This window comes from Geotrypetes seraphini, chromosome 7 (assembly GCF_902459505.1).
Source record: "Geotrypetes seraphini chromosome 7, aGeoSer1.1, whole genome shotgun sequence".
NCBI classification, from domain to species: domain Eukaryota; kingdom Metazoa; phylum Chordata; class Amphibia; order Gymnophiona; family Dermophiidae; genus Geotrypetes; species Geotrypetes seraphini.
The window spans coordinates 139,264,113-139,290,856 of NC_047090.1; the positions used below are offsets into that span (position 1 = coordinate 139,264,113).

The following is a 26,744-nucleotide window of genomic DNA, read 5'->3' on the forward strand; positions in this document are numbered from 1 at the left end:
GGTGGTCTAGCAGTAAAGTGGGGCAGGAGTTATCTTCCTACGCTCCTGCACCATGCATATCCACTATCAAAAATGGCTGCCTCAACTTTCCGTGTCAGTCTCGGGAAGGAGGCAAGGTAGAGACTCATGACTAACCGAATCCTAAACCCGCGAATATGAAGGGGGGAAGTGTATGTCAGATCCCACCCCCTTTCCCTTGCTGATTGCCGTTCCAGTTTGCTTCTAGTTCTTGATTCCAGCCCTATGACATGCTTGATGACTACAGTTCCAATTCCTTGCTACTTCTTCTTCTGCCTTTCTGATCTGCTCGCTGTCTCCAGTTCTAGGCCTGACATTCTGGAATGTTCCATCTCCAGCCATGAGATGTGCTGCACTGATGTCATTTCTCACTCTAGCTCTTGCTACTTGAAAGTTCCAGATGCAGATCTTGGTCTACTCAAGTACAGTCCTCAAGCAGGATGCCTTGCCCAGCATGAGTTGCAACACTTGGACCTCAGACCCCCGTAATAAGTCCCATAAGTACATAAGAGGCTATGACCTGACAGAGGCTGTGACCTGACACAAAGGCAGGTTGGAGGTCTTCTACCACTGGCAAGATGGAAGTGGCTGAATAACATTTTGCATGCACTAAATCCATTAGCATGCTCTGTATACAGAGAAGTATAACCAGCAGAAGAAAGGAGGTGTTGATGCCCCTCTACAGGTCAGTGGTGAGGACCCTCTTGAGGTATTGTGTTCACTTTTGGAGGCCGTATCTGGCCAAGGATATAAGAAGACTTGAAGCTGTCCAGAGGAAAGCAACAAAAATGGTAGAGGGGTCTTCGCCAAAAGAAGTATGAGAAGAGACTGGAGGACCTCAACATGGAGGAAAGGAGGGACAGGGGTGATATGATGTAGATGTTTAAATATTTGAATAGGACCAAATCTTTTCCAGAGAAAGAAAATTGGTAAAACTAGAGGACATAATTTGAGGTTGAGGAGTAGTAGACTTAGGAGTAATGTTAGAAATTATTTTTCATGGAGAGGGTGGTGGATGCTTGGAATGCCCTCCTGAGGGAGGTGGTGGAGAGGAAATCGGTGACGGAATTCATAAAAGCGTGGGATGAATACAGAGGATCTCTAACTAGAATCTGAATAGACAAACTTTCATGATCTGAATCCCACCAAAGAGATGGTTTAGCTAGGCTGGAGTAAGCTTCAATTCCAGTAATTAAAATATAAGGATAGTACCGGGTGGACTTCTAAGGTTTGTGGTCCAGAAGAAACAAAGGAAAAAAAAAAGAATTCAATTATGAAATTGTAATGCATGTAGTTACAGGGCAGACTGGACGGCTCGTTCAGGTCTTTATCTGCTGTCATTTACTATGTTGCTATGACCCCAATACATATAACAAATCACAACATGCTAAACTGACTACACGAGTAGAAACTGTATATTTCAATGACAGATCAATAGATTTATAAATAGATTGCTAGGTAGCAGTATTCACTTGGATTTGGATTTTCCAAATCCAAGCTGCATGTTGCATTCAAGCAAACAGGTTATCTCCTTGGCCAAGTGGACTCACAGTCTAAGTTGTACCTGAACAAATGGAGGATGAAGTGATCTGTCCAGAATCATAAGGAGCATCAGTGGGAGAAACATGCGAGGATTTAATTTACTCTTCAGGCTGTATTAATGCGAGTCTTTTTCAGGAAAGTGCTCAAAGATGAATGTTACAATAGTATTTTTTTTTAAATAAATAAAAGGATACCTGCTTAGAAATGATGCAAGAAATTAACATATTTGCTGACAGTGTAATATTTAAATTACCAAAGTCTTTTGAGTGCAACCATTTAAGATTTATTGGTGATCACAAAGTGCTGATTCGGGGCTTTAACTCCTTGCTGCATATGTAAAATCATAAATTTATACTTTAATGTAATCACAGATAAAGGAATAAGGGTCATTTCATATCCGAATGCTTGCTCACTTTCCTTGTACTGTATTTATCTGTGTTTCATTATTTACTCAGATGTGTATTCTTTAAAACTGTTATGAATGTTTGCAGAAGACAAATAGGAGGCTTTGTAATAAGTATAAAATGATGACCTCGTGGCTTCTTTCCACGTGGCTTCTTTCCACGTGGCTTCTTTCCTCGTGGCTTCTTTCCTCGTGGCTTCTTTCCACCTGATCTTCAGATTGCCGGTGATCTCCCATGGTCCACAGTGCTGGTGTCGTATCTGGCATTGAATTTCCAGTTTAGATTTGAACAGCTAAGACATAGCCAGTTAGGTTAATATCTAGTGGTTGTCTGACTAAGTCTCAATGGCCAAAGATAGACCACCCTTTTAGATGGCTCTATCTAGCCGACGACGAGCCACTGAATATCGCAGGATAGTTGGCTATGTGTTACTTAGCCGCCCAGGATCCATTTCCGGTTGCTTAAATAGTGCTGAATATCGACCTCATTATCTTTATCAAAAAATCTTACCCCACCCCCTCTTTCACAAAGCCGCGTTAGACTGTTTTATCGCCGGCCATGGCGGTATTAGCTGCGACGCTCTTAGGAATTCTATGAGCATCAGAGATAATACCAATGTGGCTGGCGATAAAACAGCCTAACGCAGCTTCGTAAAAAGGAGGGGGGAGCGTTAAATACCATAAGAACATAAGAATAACCATACTGGGTCAGACTAGTGGTCCATTAGCCCAATATCCTGTTTCCACAGTGACCAATCCAGATCACAAGTACCTGTCAAAAACTCAAATAGTAGCAGCATTCCTTGCTGCCGCTCCCAAGGCAAGCATTGGCTTCCCCCATGTCTGTCTCAATAGCAGACTATGGACTTTTTCTCCAGGAGCTTGTCCAAACCTTTTTTAAGCCCATCTACATTAACTGCTATAACTATATCCTCTGCCAACATGTTCCAGAGCTTAACTGTTCTGCGAGTGAAAAAATATTTCCTCCTATTGGTTTTAAAAGTATTTCCCTGTAACTTCATCTGGTGTCTCCTAGTCTTTGTAATTTTCGATGGAGTAAAAAATGGATTCATATGTACCCATTCTATACCACTCAGGATTTTGTAGACTTCAATCATATCTCCACTTAGTCATCTCTTTTCCAAACTGAAGAATCCTAACCTCTGTAATCTTTCCTCACGCTAGAGGAATTCATCCCCTTTATCATCCTGGTCGCTTTACAATTTGTCCAAAGCAGTTTATGTAAATATGTTCAACTAGGAAAGTTCACATAAAACATAGAACAACAATTCATAAATGACATAATGCCTCCAGCTCTCTATTAAATTCTTAAGTGCAGTATTAGGTGAGCTTATACTGCACCTTGACTTATCATGGGAATCAACAACCTCTGGTTCAAAGGTCCCACAGGTTGCTGATTATCGCGGTAAATGAATGATGCTGTCTGTGAAAATGCAATAAAATTTTCCTGCTTTTGACTTTTAATACTTCCTGTGAGTCACCCTGCAAGCAGCATTATTCTATCAGCCTAGAGCATTAGGCCACCAAGTTGCGGCCCAATGCTCCTGGCCATGACTTCCAGGCCAGGACCCCTTGATACTGCCCCACTAATTTGTCCCCCATCAAGAGTCCCCCCTACCAAAAGCCCCCCAATCCAGGCCCACCTGATCAAGTCCCCTCAATTAGTCCCCCCGATCAAGCCTTCCACCCACAAAGTAGCAGCCACTCATAGTACCTTACATCCCTGGTAGTCAAGGGGTTCTCCAGACTGGAGCTACCCCCAAGTCACACCTGTCATTCTGTTACCATCTATCAAAATGGCACCTTAGTGACAGTCTCATGCATCATTCTCCTGGGTAGATGTGATAGAGAATATAGGAAATTGATGGTCCCTCATAAAAACACTTCCTCACAGAGCTACATTAAGAGGCAAGGCCCTAGCTTGCTTAGCAAGAAGGGCATGACTCAGTTAGAGCAAATAAAATCTCAGAAGCAAGACAAACCGGGGTGGCCAAAAGCAGCAAAAAGTAGGCCGTCAGAGTATGCTTATACAACATACCGTATTTTTGCTCCATAAGACACCCTGACCATAAGACGCACCCTAGATTTAGAGTAGAAAAACATTATGAACCAAATTGTATACTAAAATATACCAGGCTCTGTACCCAACTCCATACCAGGCTCTGCATCCTATCACCCCCCCCCCTAATCATTTTGCTAACTAAAATCTATTTACAATACACATCTTCCAGCATCTTGCACAGGGCCCTGCAGCCAAACACTTCCACTATGCGCCAGCCCTATTAGCAGAAGGGAAGTCGGGCCAGGTAAGGTATACAATTTCCAGAGGCTGCAGCCAGCATCAGTAAACTCTGGAGCCAGTAAAAGCATCAACGTTACCCTTTAATTTAAAAGTTAAAAACTTCAAAGCACTTTTAAAAATCTGTTACTTGACAGCAATCCAGCCACCACTTCCTCCAGAATGTAGTGTTTCAGGTTCACAGCCATAACTCCTCCCGAGTCCACATGGTGCCACAGTACCATCACACAGCTGGTGGCTATTCCAAAATGTACTAGTGGCCAGGGAGAAAGGTTTGGGTTGTGATCAGGAAGATCGGGATGGTTTGCCACAAGTGGAGAGCAGCTACCTCAATTTAACAAAAACTGCCCTGAAACAAGTGAAATAAAACAAAATCATAAAAGCAAAAAAAAACTTTCAAGCAACACAGGAAACTATATAACAATGCTTTATTTTGTTTTTCCCTGCTATCCTTAAACACCTAGCAAAAGGCAATTATAAAATATTTGCACCTTAGCAATTACTTGGTAAATAATGTGGAGTTCGGTTCTCCAGTCCCCTTTGCTGCTCATTTTAAAATTGGCAGAAACCAGGGTGGAAAGGAAGCCAGCGGCGTACAAGCGCATTAATGCACTGGCCCGCAACATCTCCCGAACTCGCCGACCACCAGAACATCAGAGCCAGCTGGCCCACGCCACCTTCCGTACTCACCGACCACCGGCATGTCAGGGCCAGCAGCACACAAGCGCACCGTTGCGTGGGTGCGCACCACCCCCTGAATAGCTGCCGCCAGTTCTCGCGGGACTGACAACAGCCATTCAGGAAATGGCACGCGCCGCTGGCCCCAACACACCGGCAATCAGCAGGCAGCCGTCCAGCGAACAACTAACTCAGGCTGTGGTAAGGGCCCATACACCAGCGCTGCTGGCCCTGATATACTCGGCAGACAGCCGTCCAATTTAAAGGTACCGCCGGGGTGGGTGTATATTCGCTTCATAAGATGCACCCTTATTTCCACCCACTTTTTTGAGGGAAAAAAGTGCATCTTATGGAGCAAAAAATACGGACCATTACATTATGTTATCATTTGTATACCGCATAAATTATTCAGTTCCATGCAGTTCACAATATAAGAAGTTGAGACAATCTCAGGAATTACACAAAGTAACAGATAATTGAGTCCTAATTTTAAAATTACAAGAATTTTTCAAATAGATAAGTTTTCAAAAGCTTTTTGAAATGTTTATATGATTCCGCCTTAAGAATTAGTCGACTAAATTCCTTGTCCCTGGTTGCTGCCTGAAACGAGAGTAACCTATCAAAGTAGTTTTTGTATCGACATATCTTAGCAGAAGGAAATACAAAATATGATAGAAGGCGTTGAGGCCGTTTTGATGTTACCAGTTCAAAGTGACAACACAAAGGAATCCAACGAAAACTGCAGCATCGCCATCCAAAGCAAAAACAAAAAACAAACTGCAGACTCCTATGTACGAGATGCGGGCAATGTTTATTATACCAAATACAGTGGTACCTCGGTTTACGAGTGCACCGGTTTGCGAGTGTTTTGCAAGACGAGCAAAACATTTGCAAAATCGGTGCCTCGGAAACCGAGCATGGCCATAACAATCCATCCCATGGTCATCTGGTCAATTTGGGTACTTTGTGACAATTAGATACTTGTAAAAAACAGGTCTAACTCATAAGGTCTAAGTTCCATCCAGAATGTTTCAGGAGAGGTTTGATTATTGCCGCAAGACATCTAAGTCTAAGCCCACTCAAAGCCCGCTCAGAACAGGCCTCCGACATGCCCCTTTAGTTATGAACACACAGGGGCTAGGACACCTCGCAAGACATTAAAAAAAACAGTTTTGAAAATCAGCACTTGGACATTTTGTCGAGAAAAAGGTCCAAGTGCCGTTTTTTGTCTTTTTGTGGGGGACGTTGTAGTGTTTTGAGAATGCCCCTAATAACATTTTATCTGTTGGGTTTTTTTTTATTATACATGTTACTTTGTTATCCACCTTGGATAAAGGCAGAATATAAATTAATAAACCATAAACCATACTCTGTCCACATAAGGATGACACCTGCAGGCATAAAGGCTATTGTTGTGGTGTAATGTAATGTAATGTAATTTATTTCTTATATACCGCTAAACTCCGTTAGGATTCTACAGGTGGTTACAGTAAATTTTTGGGTAGGTATTGAAAGGCTCACCATACAATATAACCAGGTTATGGTGATGTGTACCTGGTTCTTTTTAATGTGACATTCACTGAAATATCCCCTAGAGTGCCCCTCTGCTCAGATGTCTTTGAGGCCAGTTTGCTAAGAATGCTGGCTGCTTGAATGTCCCAATGGCTTGTTTTTGTGCATCTTTTTGTTTGGACATTCGAAAATGGCCAAAAATGATAGATGCACTAGGGGTCAAAATGTCTAGATAGCACATGTTCAAAAACAAGATAGACGTCTTGCGATTTTGAAAGTGGACCTTTTCTCAACTGGATTTCTGGATGTTTTTTTCCAAAACGTTCAAACTTGGACGTCCTATCGAAAATGCCCCTCTACATCCTATTTCTGTGTGTAGTTCAGGACTGCAGCAAAGTTCTAGGAGCCAAATTGGTCATGATACGACATGACTCTTTGCAGGTTGTGATACTTTTCATTGGCCCATCAGAGGTGCTATCTGAAAGTGATGCTGAGTAGAGCATGACACGGGGACAAATTTCTCCCCGTCCTGCCCTACGAATTTTGTCACTGTCGTTGTCCTTGTCCCATTCCTGTAAGCTCTTTCTTAACTGCCCAAGCCTCGTACACTTTTTTTAAAGTGTTTGAGGCTTGTGCAGACAAGGACAGAGCTTGCAGGAATGGGGCAGGGACAGGAAAAGAACTCGCCGGGACAGAATGGGAAAATGAGTTCCCACGGAGATGGGGAAAAAAAATTTGTCCCCTTGTCATTCTCTAATGCTGTGCATGAGTGTTTCAAGTTGACTTCTATACAATTAGGTGAACATGTGCTATTAGGTGAAAAATTCCACAGTACCAAGGAACAGATTTAGGGCCAGATTTACTAAAAGGCATTTACTGCCTGCAAGAATACTTTAATTTTTGTTGTTTAGTACAGATAAGAACATAAGAATTGCCGCTGCTGGGTCAGACCAGTGGTCCATCCTGCCCGGCAGTCCCCTCACGCGGCGGCCCCCAGATCAAAGACCAGTGCTCTAAATGAGTCCAGCCTCACCTGCGTATGTCCCAGTTTAGCAGGAACTTGTCCAGCTTAGTCTTGAAACCCTGGTGGGTGTTTTCCCCTACAACAGACTCCGGAAGAGTGTTCCAGCTCTCCACCACTTTCTGGGTGAAAAAGAACGTCCTTACGTTTGTACGGAATCAATCCCCTTTCAACTTTAGAGAGTGCCCTCTCGTTCTCCCTACCTTGGAGAGTGTGAACAGTCTGTCTTTATCTACTAAGTCTATTCCCTTAAGTATTTTGAATGTTTCTATCATGTCTCCTCTCAGTCTCCTCTTTCCAATCTCTCACTGTACAGCAACTCATTTTGTGCAGTGGAATCTGTTTACTACCATTGACCATTAATGTGGTAATATGTTATTTCGTTTTAATAAAACTAGCCCTCGGTTTTAGAAGATCTAGGTCAGCAGGAGAGGTAATAATGAATATCCATCATCTACCCTAAAATATTCCTTCAAACCTGTATTGCGGGAGTAGAGGAGTCTGCCAATCGTGCTTTATTCTCCAGGCATGCCGCAGCTATCACAGGACCTGTCAGGCTTGCACAGTTGAAATTATGAGACAGCTGCAGCACTCCAAGTGAATAGAACAGGGTCATCAGACCCAAGTTCAGCTCGATGGTACCCGTTAGGATCCTTGTTACTAAAGTGGTAGAGGAAACTGCATTTACTCCCTTTTGTTTGCCAAAATTAACACGCAGTAGCTGCAAAAGCCTTGCATTATTCGGGGTTTTCTCAGCAGTGCAGAGGAAATGTCATTAACTCACATTAACTGCAGTGCAGATGATGAGATGCTATTGGCTACACCTATTCAGATGGGGGTAACTGTGCAACTAGATAATACATAAGAGCTACCTCCAAATTAATATTAGGCGCTGTCCCTGCCAATTCACTACTTTTTCTCCACCCCTATTCCTCATTCCAAAGGTAGATAACATGTATTAATTGGTAGCTTTGACAAGTAACACAGTGTAGTACCTTGGTCTTCACTAGGGTTACCAGACGTTTGGATTTCTCCGGAAATGTCCTCCTTTTGAGGACATGTCCGGGGGTCCGGACGGCTTTTCCAAACCCAGCACTTTGTCCGGCTTTTGAAAAGCTTCCTGACCTAATCGCTTCGGGAAGGAGCATCGGCACATTCTTGGACGCAATGCAGCGATATCACGCACGCATGCGTGACATCATTGCATGATGTTCACGCATGCGCAGATGCCATCTGGGGGCAGGGCTGGGGGGGAGGGACAGAGGCGGAAGTGGGCAGTCCTGGGGGCATGGCCTTGGGTTCGGATTTTATCCGAAGGAAAATCTGGTAACCCTGGTCTTCACTCCTAATTAAGACAGACCCACAGGACAAAAGGTGAGTCTTTGCATACTGCACAGGTAGGGATTTACAAGGGGACTGAGGCGGCAGATAGGGTAAGGAACTATAGAAGGAATGACAGATATTTCCCCCCCCCCCCTTTTACTAATACCGGTTATTAGCACAGGGAGCCGCGCTGAATGCTCCTCGCTGCTCATAGAATTCCTATGGGCATCGGGAGCAGTGTGGAGCATTCAGCGTGGTTCCCTGTGCTAATAACCACTATCGCGGTTTACTAAAAGGGGGGGTTAGTGCTTTACAAATTTATAGGGTTAGGACTTAAACACAGGTCTGTCTCTTGCATGTTTGTTAGGGTTATCTTGAAAACCTGACTTATGGGTTGGCCCTTGATAGCTTTATAAAACCACCACTTGGTCTCTCTTGGGAAAAGATCTGTATGTAATTTATTTAAAGTACCCTGGTTTAAGGAGCTGTTTAGAAGCAGATGAATTAAAAATAGTAATAATATGACCGAATACATAACTGTTGCACTGGGCCAGTCTGGTGCCTCAGTTGGACTGTGCTGTCATGTAGAGAGACCATGGTTTGATTCCTGCCTCAGTTTTTCCATTTGTCAACCTAGCCAAGACTAGCACCCACAGTCTTTAGGAGCAGAGTTGCTATTATACAGTGGTGACACCTAGTGGTCAGACATACACATCACGATTTTAAGGGTCCATCAATGTAACCACTGTACTAATTTTTTTTTTTAAAGGGCTAGGTGGTAATATAAAATACTGTAAAGGGGAAAAAAAATCCCTGGATAGCTGCAGCTTATGGAAACCCAAATGAGTAGGAGGAAATTGCTGGATCAAAAATACAAATTGTTGCATTATGATGACACTGGAGCATAGGGACCGATATTAAGCCGGCAGGAATTCAATGCTGGGCCATATCTGGGCACTGGAGCCAGCTAACGCATAGCTGGTTACATACAATATTCAGTACATACCTGGCTATGGGATACCACATAAACTCCCTCTTTTACAAAGCTGCGTTAGTGACTGCTGTACGGCAAAAGCAGTGAAGCCCTTTAAATTACTGTGGGCTTCAGGGCAGTTACCGCAGAAGCAGCCGCTAGTGCAGTCTTGTAAAAAAAAAAAAAAAAAAGGGGGGGTGAGAGGCAGGGCTGACATTTATGAGGTCCTATTTATGCAGCATATTTGGCTGGTTAAGCACTTAATATTGGCCAAGTGCTGACTCCACCTCCAGAACAACCCCAAAAGAGCCGGTTTCCCTTTTGGCGCTTACTAGTTATTTTCAGTGGTTAAGTGCCACTGAAAATTAGCAGTTAGCCCCAAACAGGAGATTTAATAAGCCATGAGCTATTTCTGTCCAGTTAAATTGCTTTTAATATGTACCCCGTAGTACATTAGATGTTTAGGGTTTTTTTTTCATTCAATATATTAGTACAAACTATAAATAAAGTATATAATTCAACACTGAATCAATTACATGGGATAATAGATCCAATATAAAGGTACAATAAACCCCAAATATTATATATTAGAAGCATTATTACCTATTCAAAACAAAAGACCAGTCTAATGAGAGGAGAGGACAAAAATCATGTCAGATGAATATTTAACTAAATTATATAAATATAAGGACCAGTTTCTGATAATTAGAATAGCAATGAACCTGTAATCAAATTCCTAAATGTTTCACCTAATGATATTTAAAAAGTACAGACATATAATTTAATGTTAGAGTACCTACAGGTGCAAATAACGTAAGCTTCAGTGACATAGGGCTCCTTTTACTAAGGTGCGCTAGCGTTTTTAGTGCACATAGGAAATTACCGTGCGCTACACCACACGCTACACTTCTAGAACCAACACCAGCTCAATGCTGGCATTAAGGTTAGCACGCGCTATTCCGCGCGTTAGTAAAAGGAGCCCATAGCTCTTGGACTATGCAGATGACATCACCATAGATGACATCACTATGCAGATGACATTCTCCATCCCTTCGACCATCCAGCACCTACCATGATAGGCACAATACACAGAACACTCGAAACAGTAGCAACATGGATGACAGAACACAAACTATAAAACTTAACCCTGACAAAACAAAACTTCATCCTCCTAGAAAACAGCAAAACCCCAACCTTAACAAACTAGTAATAAACTCGACCTCATACCCCATTCAACCCACGCTAAAACTTCTTGGAGTACTGATTGACAGAGGCTGTACCATGCAACCACAAATCAACAAAATAATAAAAACATCATTCGCAACCATGAAAAACCTAAGACAAATTTGAAAATTCTTCAATAGGAAACATTTCCAACTTTCGGTACAATCTCTAATCCTTGGACTAATAGACTACTGCAACGTACTATACCTCCCCTGACCAGTGACCATGATAAAACAACTACAAACAATACAAAATACAGCCCTAAGACTCATCTATTCGCTGAAAAAATACGACCACATCACAGAGGCGTACCACGAATCACACTGGCTCCCAATACAAGCAAGAGTACACTTCAAATTCTATTGCCTACTATTTAAAGCTATAAACAGAGACAGCCCAACCTACTGGAACTGACTAACTCAATCCACCTCAACCAGACATAGGAGAACCCACCCACTATTCACACACCCGCCAACCAAAAATGTCAAACAAAGAAAACTATATGACAACCTAATGGCCACCAGAGCAGCAAAACTAGACAAACTCCTCACCAATCTGCTGTCTTCAACCACAAACTACAAAACCTTCAAAAAAGAAACAAAACCCTACTCTTCAAAAAAACACATAGAACCTATTTAACACGACCAGATCCCAAGCTTCACCTACTACACTATCTACTCCTTATCAATTCTAAAATGTTCAAATTACCCATTATGTATTACCTAATTTTATGACAATTCTTATGTAATCCGCCTTGAACCGCAAGGTAATGGCAGAATAGAAATCACTAATGTAATGTAGCACGCGCTATTCCGCGTGTTAAAGTCCTAACGCGACTTAGTAAAAGGAGCCATAGATCAGTGGTTTACAAACTTGGCCTGGGGGGAACCCCAGCCAATTGGATTTATATGCCCAACCTCCATTGCATGCAAATTTATCATGCATATTTTTGGTTGACATCCTGGAAACCAGTCTAGCTAATCCCAAGGTAGGCTTAGAAAAAATGCTATATTTAAATATTCTTATTGATATTGTTGGGGAGTTTCCAACTGTCTAACTTTGTGGCATCACTAGCCATCGTGCAGTATAATCCACATGGAGCAAACTGGGTCAAACTTACGGTCCATCTTGCCTAGTGTCCCGTTTCCAACAGTAGCCAATTCAGGTCACAAGTACCTGGCAAAACCCAAGTAGTAGCAACATTCCATGCTACTGAACCCAGGGCAAGCAAAGGCTTCCCCCATGTCTATCTCAGTAGCAGACTATGGATTCTTTCTCCAGGAACTTGTCCAAACCTTTTTTAAACTTATCTACATTAAACGCTGTTACCACATCCTCTGGCAACATGTACCATAGCTTAACTGTTCTCTGAGTGAAAAAATATTTCCTCCTATTGATTTTAAAAAGGAAAACATTTAAGGTTAATACACATCCTGCCCTCACCACTCCTCCTAAAACGCCCCTTTTAGCTCTGGTCGTTAAGCAGCACTGTGAAGGCCTAAATCGTTTTTAAATATGTCTAAAACCCTGTTCGATTATTGGCACTTAGACGTCTTTTGTTACTGATCCTCCAATGCCGATTTAGGCTGGTTTTTAGACGTTTTTCTGTTTCGATTATGAGCCTCCTTAGTCTTATTTACCATCCCTTTTCTAATAATTCCTAGCATTTTGGTTTTTTTTCTTGGGGCTGACCCCTAAAGTGGGCCCTAGCAACTGGTAACTAGGATATGGGTTATTCTTCCCAATGTACATCACTTTGCATTTGTCCACATTAAATTTCATCTGCCATTTGGATGCCTAGTCTTCCAATTTCCTAAGGTCTTCCTGCAATTTTTCAGTCTGCATGTGTTTTAACATCTTTGAACAGTTTAGTGTCATCTGCAAATCACCTCACCCCGCCTTCCAATTTCCAGATCATTTATAAATATGTTAAATAGCACCAGTCCCAGTACCAATCCCTGTAGCACTCCACTCTTTACCCTCCTTCACTGAGAAAACCCTTTGGTTTTCTGTCCAATAACTAATTCCTAATCCACAACAAAATATTGCCTCCTATCCAATGACTCTTTAATGTTCTCAGGAGCCTCTCTTGAGGAACTTTGTTGAAAGCTTTCTGAAAATCTAGATATACTATGTCAACCGGCTCTTCTTTATCCACGTTTGTTCACACTTTCAAAGAAATGTAGCAAATTGTTGAGGCAAAACCTCCCTTGGCTGAACCCACGCTGACTCTGTCCATTAAACTACTACCACTACTACTTATCATTTAGACAGTGCTGCTAGAAATACACAGCACTGTACATGAAACATGTAAGAGACAATCTAATTAAAACAGGCAAGGGAATTTCTCACAGAGGAAATGGTAAAACAGACATGGGTACTTTACAACTGAGTGGGAGTTAAAAGCAGCCTCGATAAAGTAGGCTTTTAGCCTAGATTTGAATACTGCCAGAGACGGAGCACGATTACTGACTCAGACAGTCTATTCCAGGCATACATTGCAGCAAGATAGAAGAGACAGTCTGGAGATGGCAGTAGAGAGACAATTACCCGATGAACAGAATTTACGATGAGGAGCATAGGGAGAGATAAGAGGAGCTGCAGAGTGAATGCGCTTGTAAGTCAGTAAAAGGAGTTTGAACTGTTTGCAGAAGTGGATAGGGAGTCAATGAAGTGACTTGAGGAGAGGAAGAAATAGGGAACCACAGGCCCATAAGTCTGACTTCTGTGGTAAGTAAACCAATGGAAATGCTTTTAAAACAGATAATAATGATGTGTCTGGAATCCAGTAGATTACAGGACCTGAGGCAACATGGGGCTCCTTTTACGAAGGTGTGCTAGCGGTTTTAGCGCATGCTTAGCAGGCGCTACATTGCCCCGCGCGCTACACGCTAATGCCTCCATAGAGCTTTGCGTTAGTATTTTCCATGTAGCGCAGGGGTTAGCGCGTGCTAAAAACACTAGCTCACCTTCATAAAAGGAGCCCATGGATTCACTAGAGGTAGATGTTCTGCCCCCTTTTCTATATTCATCTTTTGTAAAACCTCGTTGAACTACTTGGTTATGCGGTCCAGAAATCGGCTTATTGTATTGTATTTCTTATGGGCAGTAACAACCTGAGGAAGTTTCAGTGAAAGTCTGTGAGATAAAGACCGCTCAGTAGGTCTTGTCAGACAAATCTGATCGGTTTCTTTGATCAGGTGACCAGAGAATTGGATAGAGGGAGCGCGCTAGATGTTGTGTATTTAGATTTTAGCAAAGCCTTGGACAGGGTTCCGCAAGGCATTTAATAAATAATCAATGGGTAAGCTGGAAAACTGTATACGTAGGTATGGTTAGGGGAAGATTGTGGGCATGTTTGGCAGGTAGGCACCTGTTTTGGACTTAGGCGCTGATATTTGGGCCAAGAAAACCCTGGCATAAACAGGATGCGCCTTAGGTTAGGGAGCCTAGCAGCGCCTAAGTTCACTTTAGGCGCCGCTAGGCAAGATTCTGTAAATGACGCCTAACTTAGGATTGACGGTAGAGAATGACATGGGGAAAAATTCTGTCCCCGTCACCGTCCCCGCTGTCTCTTTCACTGCCCCGTCACCGTCCCCGTCTTCAGCGTCTTCTCCTTTCCATCCCCCCATCCCCAGCACCCTTCACGCGGTCCAGCAGTTCCCTCCCGCCGGCCAGCCGTGCATTTCCCTCCCTCCCTCCTTTTCCCTTACCTTTTCTTCTTGAAACTGGCGATTTCTATAAGGCTACGAGCTGTATTACAGCTGGAGCCTTGAAGTCGAATCAGGTTGCCTGCTAGAAAAGTCTCCTCCGATGCAACCGGAAACAGGAAGTTGCGTCAGAGGAGACTTTTTCCAGCAGGCAACGCGATGCGACTTCAAGGCTCCGGCTGTAATACAGCTCGTAGCCTTATAGAAATCACTAGTTTCAAGAAGAAAAGGTAAGCGAAAAGGAGGGAGGGAGATGCATGGACGGCCGGCGGGAGAGAGTGGGCTTCCGGATCAAACCCTCGTTCACCGCGCATTCACTACTTGTTCACCGCCCCATGCTACCATTCACTGCTCCACAGGGCGGTGAATGGCCTTGTCCCCGAACTCGTGGTGACCTTTTTTTTTGGTCACCATTTTGGCGGGTTACCCGCGGCTAGCCGCGGGTAACAGCCACCGTGTCATTCTCTAATTGACAGGCATTAAGTGGTGCATTCCTTGGCACCTATGGTGTAGGTGCTGTTTATAGAATCAGGGCCTACATGCAATAATACACACCCTGTAAGGAGAATGTGCGCTATATGCGCTTTCCCCCAGATTCTGTATGGCACTCAAATATGGCCATGCTGACAAGATACATGCACATCTTAATTGGCTAACCATTAATGAGCATTAATGGATGCTAACAACTAATTATTGAAGTTCATTGGCGCCAATTCGGATTTGCGCACACATCTGGCTGGGTGCTGTTCTATAACGGCAGGCACCAAAATCCCATAGCAGGCAACTCAAAAGGGGCGTGGCCTTGGGAGGGGCACTGGCATGGCAGGGTCATTCCCAAATGTTGTGTGTTTTGTTCTGAATAATGGGGTCAGCACACCCAACTTGGGTGCCAGCATTTAGACCGGGTTTCAGTAGGCATAGGTCTGGCACCCAAATTTACGATGTGGGAATCGGCACAAAGTGCAATTCTGTAAACGGCACTCGCCCCTTTTATAGAATCGCGCTTGGCGCTGATCTTCTCCGGCGCACATTATCGAGCACCATTTATAGAATACGACCCACAGTGTGCACTCTTAATGGCGTTTGTTTTCACATGCATAAAAAACAAAAAAACATGAACGCAAAACCAAAACTTTCTGGTCGTCCATCCCTAATGATTATAGATTCATAGAGGTGAAAGAGAGAAGACTGGGAGATTAATGGGAATAAGAGAGATTACACATATTATCAGTGTCAAATAGCAAACAAACTAAAAAAAAAGTACTAAATCCATCTCTGACTAATGCCGTCTAATTCTGTCTTTATTGAAGTTCTGCCTTTCATTGTTTATTGCAGTGGGTATAATGGTAGAGAGCAGTATTATAAGAACTCTACATAATTGTGCTATTTTTATGCTACAGATGTTCCTGCCTGGTTAAAAAGTCTACGCCTACACAAATATGCAGCTCTCTTCTCCCAGATGACGTATGAAGAAATGATGTCACTCAGTGAATGTCAACTCGAGGCACAAGTACGTCTTCAAGCTTACCTTAGAAGTATTATTTTGAATCAATATTTTTTTGAACCTATTGAAAATTCAATGAGCGCTTTAAGAACTGGCCAGCATACTAATACTGGTTAACATTTTATGATACTGTTATAAAGTAGCATTTTAATTTTCAAATTTCCTTTGAGGTTTTTACCTTTTGATTTTATATATTATACTTCCTATTTCTATGGGCCAAATTCTACCCTCATGTTTCATGTGTGTTAACCCAGTATGTTTTTTTTAATTTAAAAGTCAGTGTATTTGTATTTCTATTTTACTTGAATTGTACATCGCTTAGGTATTCAATAAGCGATTTATCAAGCACTAATAAAACTTGGAAACTTGGAAACTTGGGCGCCTAAAAAAGATAGACGCCTGTTTTATGTCAATCACACTTAGTCGCCCATTACAGGATTTTAAAGGCCTACATTATGGGCACCCAAGTCCTTTAGAGAATTGAGCCTAGCGGCGCCTGAATCTTTCTCCACCCCCTAAACACGCCTACTTTGGTGTTAGGTGCTGCTAGGTGCCATGTGAAAGAGCCATGCCAGGCAATGCCAGGTGCCATGCCATGCACCAATCTTTTATAGAATCGTGCCAAAGAAGATAGGCGCCTATTTCACAATTAAATTTTTTTTTTTTCCAATTATGAGCTTGTTAGAGCTCATTATTGAAGCCAATTTACTAATTATGGGGGTCTTTTACTGAGGTGCGCTAAATGCTAATGCAACCCGTTATGTTCTATGGACACGTTAGCATTTAGCGCGCACTAAATCATCTAGCACGCCTTAGTAAAAGACCCCCTATGTGACTAACTTTAGGCACTTCATATGCCCCCCTTTTACAAAACCGTTGCACAGTTTTTAATGGCGGCCATGGTAGTAACAGTTCCAACGCTCACAGAATTCCTATGAGCGTCAGAGCTGTTACCGCCAGTGCCGACTCTTAACTGCACTATGGTTTTGTATAAGTGGGGGGGGGGGATAGAATTTCTCTGTATGTCTCTATGTGATCCACACCCAGACTTACAAAATGCTCACTGACCTCACACTGTGATATACAGCCAAACTTTGCCTTTTATTTTGCTCCCTAGGTATGCAGTTCCCCTGGAACTGGAGCAGTTATTTACTTGTTCATTTATTTGGATTTAGTCCACACCTATTTCAGCATTCATAACATAGTAACATAGTAGATGACAGCAGATAAAGAACCGAATGGTCCATCCAGTCTGCCCAACCTGATTCAATTTAAATTTTTTTAATTTTTTTCTTAGCTTTTTCTGGGCAAGAATCCAAAGCTCTACCCGGTACTGTGCTTGGGTTCCAACTGCCGAAATCTCTGTTAAACCCTACTCCAGCCCATCTACACCCTCCCAGCCACTGAAGCCCTCCCCAGCCCATCCCCCCCACCAAACGGCCATACACAGACACAGACCGTGCAAGTCTGCCCAGTACTGGCCTTAGTTCAATATTTAATATTATTTTCTGATTCTAGATCCTCTGTGTTCATCCCACGCTTCTTTGAACTCAGTCACAGTTTTACTCTCTTGATGGAAATAGGAATTTTTCTTGGCGTTTGTGGTTTTAGGTCACTGGCATCTCTGTCCTAAATAAAATTGTATATATGTCACAAGGCTTTATTTTGTAGCATGGAAAATAAGTATCGTTAAAGCGGCCAGAGCTGGAAACAAAATGAAACTACTAGTGGATCTCTTTAGGCATGTTTCACCCAAGTGGGATTGCTTATTGAAAAGGCTCCAGTTTCTGTCCATGTGTTCTTCTGTACACATAGGCACAAAGACACACATCACACATACAATAAATTGTTATTATTAATATCTAAAACTTATAATCCACTGTATCAAAGGAGCACTGCAGGTTACAACATGTAACATTTAAAATATACATAACTAGAATTATCAGGATGTATGTAAATCTGTAAGATGAACATAGAACACAAGAATTATGTGTGCAAATAAGTAGAATTTAGGGCTCCTTTTACTAAGGTGTGTTAGGGCAGTGGTTCCCAACCCTGTCCTGGAGGACCACCAGGCCAATCGGGTTTTCAGGATAGCCCTAATGAATATGCATGGAGCAGATTTGCATGCCTGGCACTTCCATTATATGCAAATCTCTCTCATGCATATTCATTAGGGCTATTCTGAAAACCCGACTGGCCTTGTGGTCCTCCAGGGCAGGGTTGGGAACCACTGTGTTAGGGCATTAACACGCGGAATAGCGTGCGCTGAATTGCCACGCACGCTAGACCTTAACACCAGGATTGAGCTGGCATTAGTTCTAACCACATAGCGTGCGGTAATATCCTGCATGCGCTAAAAACGCTAGCGCAGCTTAATAAAAAGAACCCTTAATATGAACAGAATCAGGGGCTTTAGTACTAGTATTATATGTGTAAATACATAGGATAATTGATGGTATAAATGTGAAAACCATCTCAGAAAACACTAACTCTGTATTGTAACACCTTTACAGAAGCTCATGTAAACCGCTCTGAATTGACTCCCTAGTCATTAGTAGCAGTATACAGTGTTCCCCCACAAATTTGCGGTTTGCGGATTCACTCATTTGCGGTATTCGCCAACCACCTCTTCCTGTACTAAAGTCGGGCTACACCAATCAGGAGCTGCGTGTCAAAGCAGCTCCTGATTGGTGTAGCCTTACTTTAGTAACAGGAAGAGACGGTCGGAGCATTCCACGAGTGATTTTCTTCACTCGCCAGTGCTCCAGCTGCCCTCTCCTGCCTTTTGTCAGGCGAAAAACCGTATCGTGTTTTTTTCAAAATTCATGAGGGTTCCTGGAACAGGACCTCCCCAAATATCAGGGGAGTACTGTATAAGCTTTCAATAAACAGACATAAACTCAGTGGAGAGAGTTATCAACGTGGGCTACAAGGAGACTTTGTGCTAAAATAACCCAATTTAACAGTAGCCCATGTTGATAACTTCACCCCCCACCCCCACCCCAAAAAAGTTCACAAATACCTCATTATTTAGTAAATGTAAATATTATGACTGTGATACATACTGCAGAGAAAATCTGTTCACCAGTCTTACATAATTATGTCTGATTCTCAGATGTGAGTATTTGAGTAGGTCGATATACCCTTAATATTATAGCCACAGCTCTGGTACTTCATGATAAAGGGTTTTATATACTAAAAATAAAATGTTAAACTCGATCTGATAAACAATAGGCAAACAGTATAATGAATGAAGTGGTGGAGTTATTGATGCAACACACACAAAGAGGGCCATTTTCGATAGGACATCTATGTCCAACTGAAAATGTCCAGAGTTGGACATCGAAAGTATTGAGCCACAACAACAACAACAAAAAAATACTCATCCAGGAAGACGGAATGATTCGAAAATGAACTAAGTAGATATTTACAAAAGCGCTGTGTAAAGGGAAAGGGGACTTGTATATCACCTTTTTTTAATTTAGCATTTCAAAGCCGACATTCAAAGTGATGGGCATTGGTGTTTTAAGTGACTTGCTCAGGGTCACAAGGAGCAGCACCGGGATTTGATCTTACAACTAGAGAATGACACGGTGGCGGTTTACCCGCGGCCACCGCATTTTAGCCGCGGGTCACCCGCCAAAAACGGGGAAGAAAACTAGCAGTCGCTGCGGCGACGGGGACAAGGCCATTCACCGCCCGCGGGGCGGTGAATGGTCTTGTCCCCGCAGTGAGGCATGAAGGATCGCGTGGTCCCCGCAGCTCACACCCGCCTGCCCAATCGATTCTAGTGTTTAGCCAGCTCTCTCCCTTCTCCTCACCTTAGTTTGTAGATTTTCTTTTTCGGCGACCCGCACGCGCAGCTGCTCAGTGTTCAATCTTCTGCTCTGATGCAACCGGAAACAGGAAGTTGCAGCAGAGCAGAAGATTGAACACTGAGCAGCCACGCGTGCGCGGCTCTCTGATAGCGTGCGGGTCGCCGAAAAAGAAAATCTACAAACTAAGGTGAGGAGAAGGGAAAGAGCTGGCTAAACACTAGAATCGATTGGGCAGGCGGGTGTGAGCTGCGGAGACCGTGCGATCGCTAGTGTTCCCGGCTCAAATTGGAAGGAGGGAGTGAAAGGGAAAAGGATTCTGGGCCAAGGGGATGAAGTCGGAAAGAAAAACCCACAGCAGGAAAGAAAGGGAAGGACTGGCAGGTGAGCCAGATGCTAGAAGCAGGGGGGGGGGGGGGAAGAAAGAGGGAAAAAAGCTAGATGGGGTTGAAAAGAAGAGACACACTGGTATGGAAGAGGAAGATAGGGGAAATCTGGACACAGGAAGGTAACAGAAAGAGGGGAAATTATGTGCATGGGGAATAGGGACAGAGACATAAAGGGGACATGCCATGGGGATGGTATATGGACACAGGGGGGGCAATGACAGATACATAGGGGAGATATTAGAAATGGAGAAAATAGGAGCACAGAAGCGAGATGGTTTGTGGGGATGGGACAGGGACCGAGCTCGCAGGCTCCAGTGGCTTGCACAAATTACATTGTAACGTGCCATGAAAATAAGAGGGAGGAAGGTAGATAGATAAGCCACGTGAGAGGAGCTGAAGGGTGGTAGAAAGGAACAGATGGTAAAGGAGGGAGGGAAGGGTGGTGGTAGAAAGGAATAGGACAGACATTGAAGGAGGGTGGAGAGGAACAGACCCTGAAGGGAAATGTGGAAGACAGAATGGGAAGAAGACAGATGCCAGACTATGGGGGAGCGGAGGGAAGAAGATGGGTGCTAGACCAATTGGGGGGGTGAAGGGAGAGGCACAGTAACAGCAAATGGAAGACGCCGAGAGAAGACACACAGTGGATGGAAGGAATTCAATGAGAAGATGTGGAAAGCAGAAACCAGACAACAAAGGTAGAAAAAAAAATTATATTTATTTATTTATTTTTTGCTTTAGGATAAAATAGTATATTAGTTGTGTTGATAAAAATTTATAAACAAAGCCCTGCCAGCTGAACATCTCTTTCTCTAGTTCAGCAGCAGGAACTTTGATTTATAAGAAAGGAATAAGCTAAATATTACAGTACTAAGGCTTATATGGATGCAGCGGGGACGGTGACGGGGCGGTGAATGGGATGGCAGTGGCGGTGACGGGGCGGTGAAAGGGATGGCGGTGACGGTGACGGGGCGGTGAAGGAAACGGCGGTGACGGGGCGGTGCAGAGGATGGTGGGCCGGTGACGGGGCGGTGACGGGGACAGATTTTTTCCCTGTGTCATTCTCTACTTACAACCTCTGGGTGCAGAGGCATCAGCTCAACTAGTGAGCCACAGCCCTTCCTGGGTGTCCAAGAGTATCAGTTATACAACCCCTGAAACATCTGACGTCGTCTAAGTTTCAATTATACAGCTTACAAGACGTCCAAAGTTGAAATCCCTTTAAAAGTTTCTGATGATGTCAGAATGTTCCCGCGGTACACAATTCTTTGTGGGTGTAGTTAGGAGTTGTTGGTGTAGAGAGGAGAGTTAGTGCTGTAGTGAGAGGAGTTAGTAAAATAAAGAGCCTGAGAGAGTGACAATGACAGTGAGAGAGACTGAGGGAGTGGCTAGTGTGAGACAGAGAGGCAGAGGGAGTGTAAGAGTAAACAGAGAGATTGTGAGAGAAAGAGTATGATAGAGTGATCCCCAGAGTGTGTGAGCAAGTGACTGTGTGAATGAAAGAGGATGTGATGGGGGAAAGAAGGGAGTCCAATTACTCCCCATGGGAGACAGAGGCTCTTGTGGAACTGTGCCTCTGTTACAGGAGGCACCTCTTTGAGTTTCATGAAAGGAGCCCCCACCCCGCACCCCCATCTCCACTCCTGCAGTTCTTCCTGAGGACCTGGAGATTTATCCAGAGCACCTTCCAGAGGTGAGTGTCATCCAGTGGCCTCCACAATCTAAGTCCTAGACACAGACAGGCTGTGCTTCTTAGGACCTCAGGAGCTGTCAAGCAGCCCACATAACACCAATGGCCTCCTAATATGAGGGGCCCCAATGATGTCAGCCCCCATTAGCTCCGTCCAACCCTCTCAGCAAGCAGCCTGTCGTTATTAGTATATGGCCATATGTGGAACATTGCACAGCGTGTTACAGGTAACAATCATGTAAGTGAAGCCAAGAAGGCCCATCACCTGACCCTAATCTCTACCAACTTGGGTCTTGCAGGCACTTCGGCATCCACCATGACCTGGAATCCCTCAGACGCCACTATAGGTGGGTGTGCCGGAAGAACCCGGCCCTCATCCGGCACATGAGACGGTGCCTCAGAGTTTAACCTAAGTACCCCCCACACAGTAACCCTACAACCTCCCAGGTCCCCCATCATGTCATAGATGTGATGCACTCACCTCTTCTCTGCACCTGCAGGGTGAACCAGTACCTATCAGTTCTAAAGGATACATGCTCCTTCACACTCATATATTGTTGGCTGCACCTGTGGAATACAAAAAAGAAACATAGTCACCACAAACACCAACAGTGGGCGTTGAACTCCCAAACCTTGGCACTGCTACACCTTAGCCCAAACCACTACACCACACAGTCAACTAACTGAAGTGAAAGGGATGAAGGATAATACAGTGACAGTTGATATTCACCATATCCCTTGCCCCTCAAACTGATAACCCCTCTCACCCCCCAAATGACACTCATTGCATACACCAACGTCATCTCCACAAAGCGGGATGCTGCCTTGCAAGACATACCTGAAAGTCTAAAACCAGCAGCCCAGTATATATTCTCAGCACAGGGCCTCTCCTAAAACAACTCTTTCTCTCTCTCTCCCCCTACCCCACAGAACCCCACTAATATACTGTACATATTTGCTCCTCCCCCTCTAAAGATTCTTTCTCAGTAAGGGGTTACATTGCCAACCCAAACACCACTCAGTTGGCCAACAGTTAGCATGACTCCCACACATAGATAGGCACCCAAAGGTTACATCCCCTAACCTCAAACCACAATGGTGCCATCTTGGGGGGGGGGGCCTCCACAGTTGGAGCAATGCTCAGGCAGTAAGTAGCATTAGCTTCCCTGGTGGGTTTCAGTTAGCATCAAAAATATATATGATTCCCAACATGCCTGCTCCCACAGCCTTGTCCACAGCCCCATTCATGCATTATTGCTGGACAACCACACCATTTGTCACACACTGCCAGGCCACCCCTCAAGGTTCTGTGCTATGTTATCTCATTGGTGCCACCCCTCAGACCTGACTCCCTGGTGCCAGAAAAAAACCCCACATACCTGTGCCATTCTCTGCCTCCTGACCCTCAGCAGCACTACTATGAAACCCATGTATGTTGTGGTCACCCTAACCCTATGTCTTTACCATACAAAGGCCAGCAGCAGCAGGCTGAGGAGGTGGCACAAGAGGATGAGGAGGCCAGGGGGCAGACTAAGAGAGCCAGGAGGTGAGCCAGGAGGCTGAGGAGATGGCCAGGAGAAGGAGTTGGACATGGACTAGGGGACCTGGGGGTGCTATTCCAGGACACCAAGGACCAGTGGGCAGATATGCCAACCCTGAAGGGGAATGAGGAGGAGGAGTGTGAGGAGCTTCGAGACCATCCACCCAGCCTCAAGGACCTGATACTGTAGCAGCGCCAAGCGCTAAATGCAACTCCTGCATCAAGTGCTGCAGAAGCTGCAACAGAACAGGCTGGTCCTTTTACAAATTGTTGGGCTCCTGCAGCTGATGGTAGAGATATTCCAGCAGCCTCTTTGAGAGACTGGCCAGAAGGGCACAACAATGGACCGGTCAATAGTCCATCAAAGGCCAGATCCTACTTCCAACTGTGGCCAATCCAGCTGACAAATAACTGACAACATCCCAGTGACTGAATATGGCATTATGAGGCCTATCCTTCCCATGTCTTGTGGACTAACTGCATTTCATCAGGACATATGGATATTGTCCCTGGTAAGACCTGGACTGGAGTAGCCCGAGCCCTGACCTGGATCATCCAAGCCACAGCTGAGCAGTTGAATGAGACATGGAGGGGTAGAGGGGTGTCTGCATCAAAATACAAAGGTCCAGTACACGTTAAAATCGATTCTGTAACCGGCGTCTGCAACATGAACGTCAGTTACAGAATCAGATTAACTTTGGGTGGGTGTAGGCCCGATTCTGTATAGGACGCCCGGGATCGATGTCCTATACAGAATCCGGGCCTCTAAGCAGTTTACATAGATCCATGGAGGATTAAGTGAGTTGCTCAGGGTCATGAGAAGCAGCACTGGGATTTGATCCCACAATCTCTGGATGCAGAGGCAGCAGCTCTACCACTAGGACACTCTTGCCAGGGTAAGAGAGCAACTATTTAAAGTTCAGAAAGGAAATTCTTTTTTGAATAGCTTGGACACTGTTAAACATGTTGCTTTCATTGGGCAGACCTGTGGTGATCCAATTAGACTAATGTGATATCATTTTGACTTTAAGAAGCAATTTTTTTTCTATGCCTATTCTTGTATTACTCTTTTGTTAACAAGTATTCTATCATGTCTATATTAATGTGTATTTCCCCAAAATGTGGATGCTATTTAGCAATGACTCATTGAAAATTCTCATCCATTCTCTTGTTATTTCAAAATTAGATTATTGCAATGCTTTGTTTAATGGTATAGCACAAAAAGAAATCAAACGTCTTCAGATTATTCAGAATACAGCTATCAGACTTATTTCAAAAGCTAAAAAATTCGACCATATAACTCCTCTTCTTAAGGAAGCCCACTGGCTTCCAGTAGCCCACAGAATAACGTACAAACTTTGTTTGCTCACATTTAAATCTCTTCTGTTTAATACTCCGGCCTTTATTCATAAATTATTAATCCCTTATTCCTCCAATAGAACCCTAAGATCAGACCAACAGCATTTACTAATGATTCCCTCGTTAAAAATAATAAATACGCGCCGTCAGTATATTTTCTCAGTGACAGCTCCCCAAACTTGGAATTCTCTCCCCATCTATTTACGTGAAGAAATCAATCTAGACAAATTTAAAAATAAACTGAAAACTTTCTTATTTAACGATGCTTTTGTAATCTAATACCATTGGTTCCTTTTAATCAATATTCAACAAAATTTTGGACCTAACTGTCTTTTTTCCTCACATTCAACTATTTTTCATCCCATCCTTTTGTGTTTTCCATTTTTGGCTTCCCACTCTGCTCAATTACATTGTAACTTCTTCCCCTACCTTCCTTTTGTTCCCAGTTTGTCTAGTTATCGTCTGTGTCTAGTCAGTTTTTAATTGTTTTAAAATTTCTTTTATTCTGTAACTTTTATCCATGTGTAAATCGCCTTGAATATTGTCAAGGCGATTAATCAAATAAATATTAAACTTGATATTAAACTTGATGCTTTATTATTGGCAGAATAGAAGGTAAAATTATGGTCATACCTGTTAATTTTCTTTCCTTTAGAAGCAGCAGATGAATCCAGAGACTAGTGGGTATAGCTCACATCGACCAGCAGGTGGAGATAGAGAACTGATTCACAGTTGGCCTTAAAGCCTGGTGTTCTTTCTGTTGATTCAGTTATGCACTTTGCCCAAGCATCCCGAAAGGAGAATGAGCAGCCACAAACTCCATTCCAGTAAAAAACGTGTCTTGCTTTTCTGAATACCATTGATATTTTCACTCTTTTTTATTTTATTTTATTTATTTATTTATTTTATTTTTTATTTTTTATTTTTTAATTTTTATTTTTTTTTTCAGTCATGAAATAATACACTTACCAACCATAGCCCCGGCTACCCTTATGACCTAAACACCCTACACACCGCCCGTGCACTTGGGGAGGGGCTCTGGATTCATCTGCTGCTTCTAAAGGAAAGAAAATTAACAGGTATGACCATAATTTTACCTTCCATAGCAAAGCAGCAGATGAATCCAGAGACTAGTGGGATGTAGCAAAGCAAACTCAAACTGGGTGGGACGCCAATGCCGCCTCTGCCAGCACTGCCGCGCCAAAACTCGCCTCTGAACGGGCCGCTACATCTAACCGATAATGCTTTGAAAAAGTATTCCCTGACGACCAAGTGGCCGCCCGGCAAATCTCCTCTAATGACATCCCCCCGGACTCCGCCCAAGATGTAGCCAAAGCCCGAGTGGAATGAGCATGAAGGTGCTCCGGTACCTTCTTCCCTGACAACACATACGCCGAAGCAATAGTGTCCTTGACCCAACGCGCAATGGACGCTTTAGACGCCGCCATCCCTTTGTTTTTACCCGCGAACGCGACAAAGAGATGGTCCGACCGTCGAAAATCATTCGTCACCTCCAAATAATGGAGAAGCATACGGCGGACATCCAGTAGCCGTACCGACAAAAAACGCTTCCCCCAATCCTCCTTCCTGAAGGATGGCAGGAACAAACTCTGGTTCACATGAAAGGACGAAATAACCTTAGGCAGGAAGGACGGCACCGTACGCACCGTCACCCCAGTCTCCGAGAAACGCAAAAAGGGTTCCCTGCAAGAAAGCGCTT

The 26,744-nt window shown here is 43.7% G+C and overlaps 1 protein-coding gene and 1 long non-coding RNA gene across 3 annotated transcripts in view; one reads left to right on the forward strand and one right to left on the reverse strand.

Annotated features, from left to right (window-relative positions):
- The window catches only part of SAMD4A (sterile alpha motif domain containing 4A), a 382,186-nt gene that overhangs the window by 283,992 nt on the left and 71,450 nt on the right, over nucleotides 1–26,744 (forward strand). For both annotated transcript variants that reach the window (XM_033953378.1, XM_033953379.1), the window contains one exon: nucleotides 16,125–16,234. In XM_033953378.1, the coding sequence (XP_033809269.1) occupies nucleotides 16,125–16,234 (110 nt within the window). The remainder of the gene's footprint in view (nucleotides 1–16,124; nucleotides 16,235–26,744) is intronic.
- Nucleotides 1–26,744, reverse strand: part of LOC117364302 — a 70,585-nt gene that overhangs the window by 10,507 nt on the left and 33,334 nt on the right. Inside the window, exon 2 of the long non-coding RNA XR_004540204.1 lies at nucleotides 22,607–22,692. This is a non-coding gene — a long non-coding RNA (uncharacterized LOC117364302). The remainder of the gene's footprint in view (nucleotides 1–22,606; nucleotides 22,693–26,744) is intronic.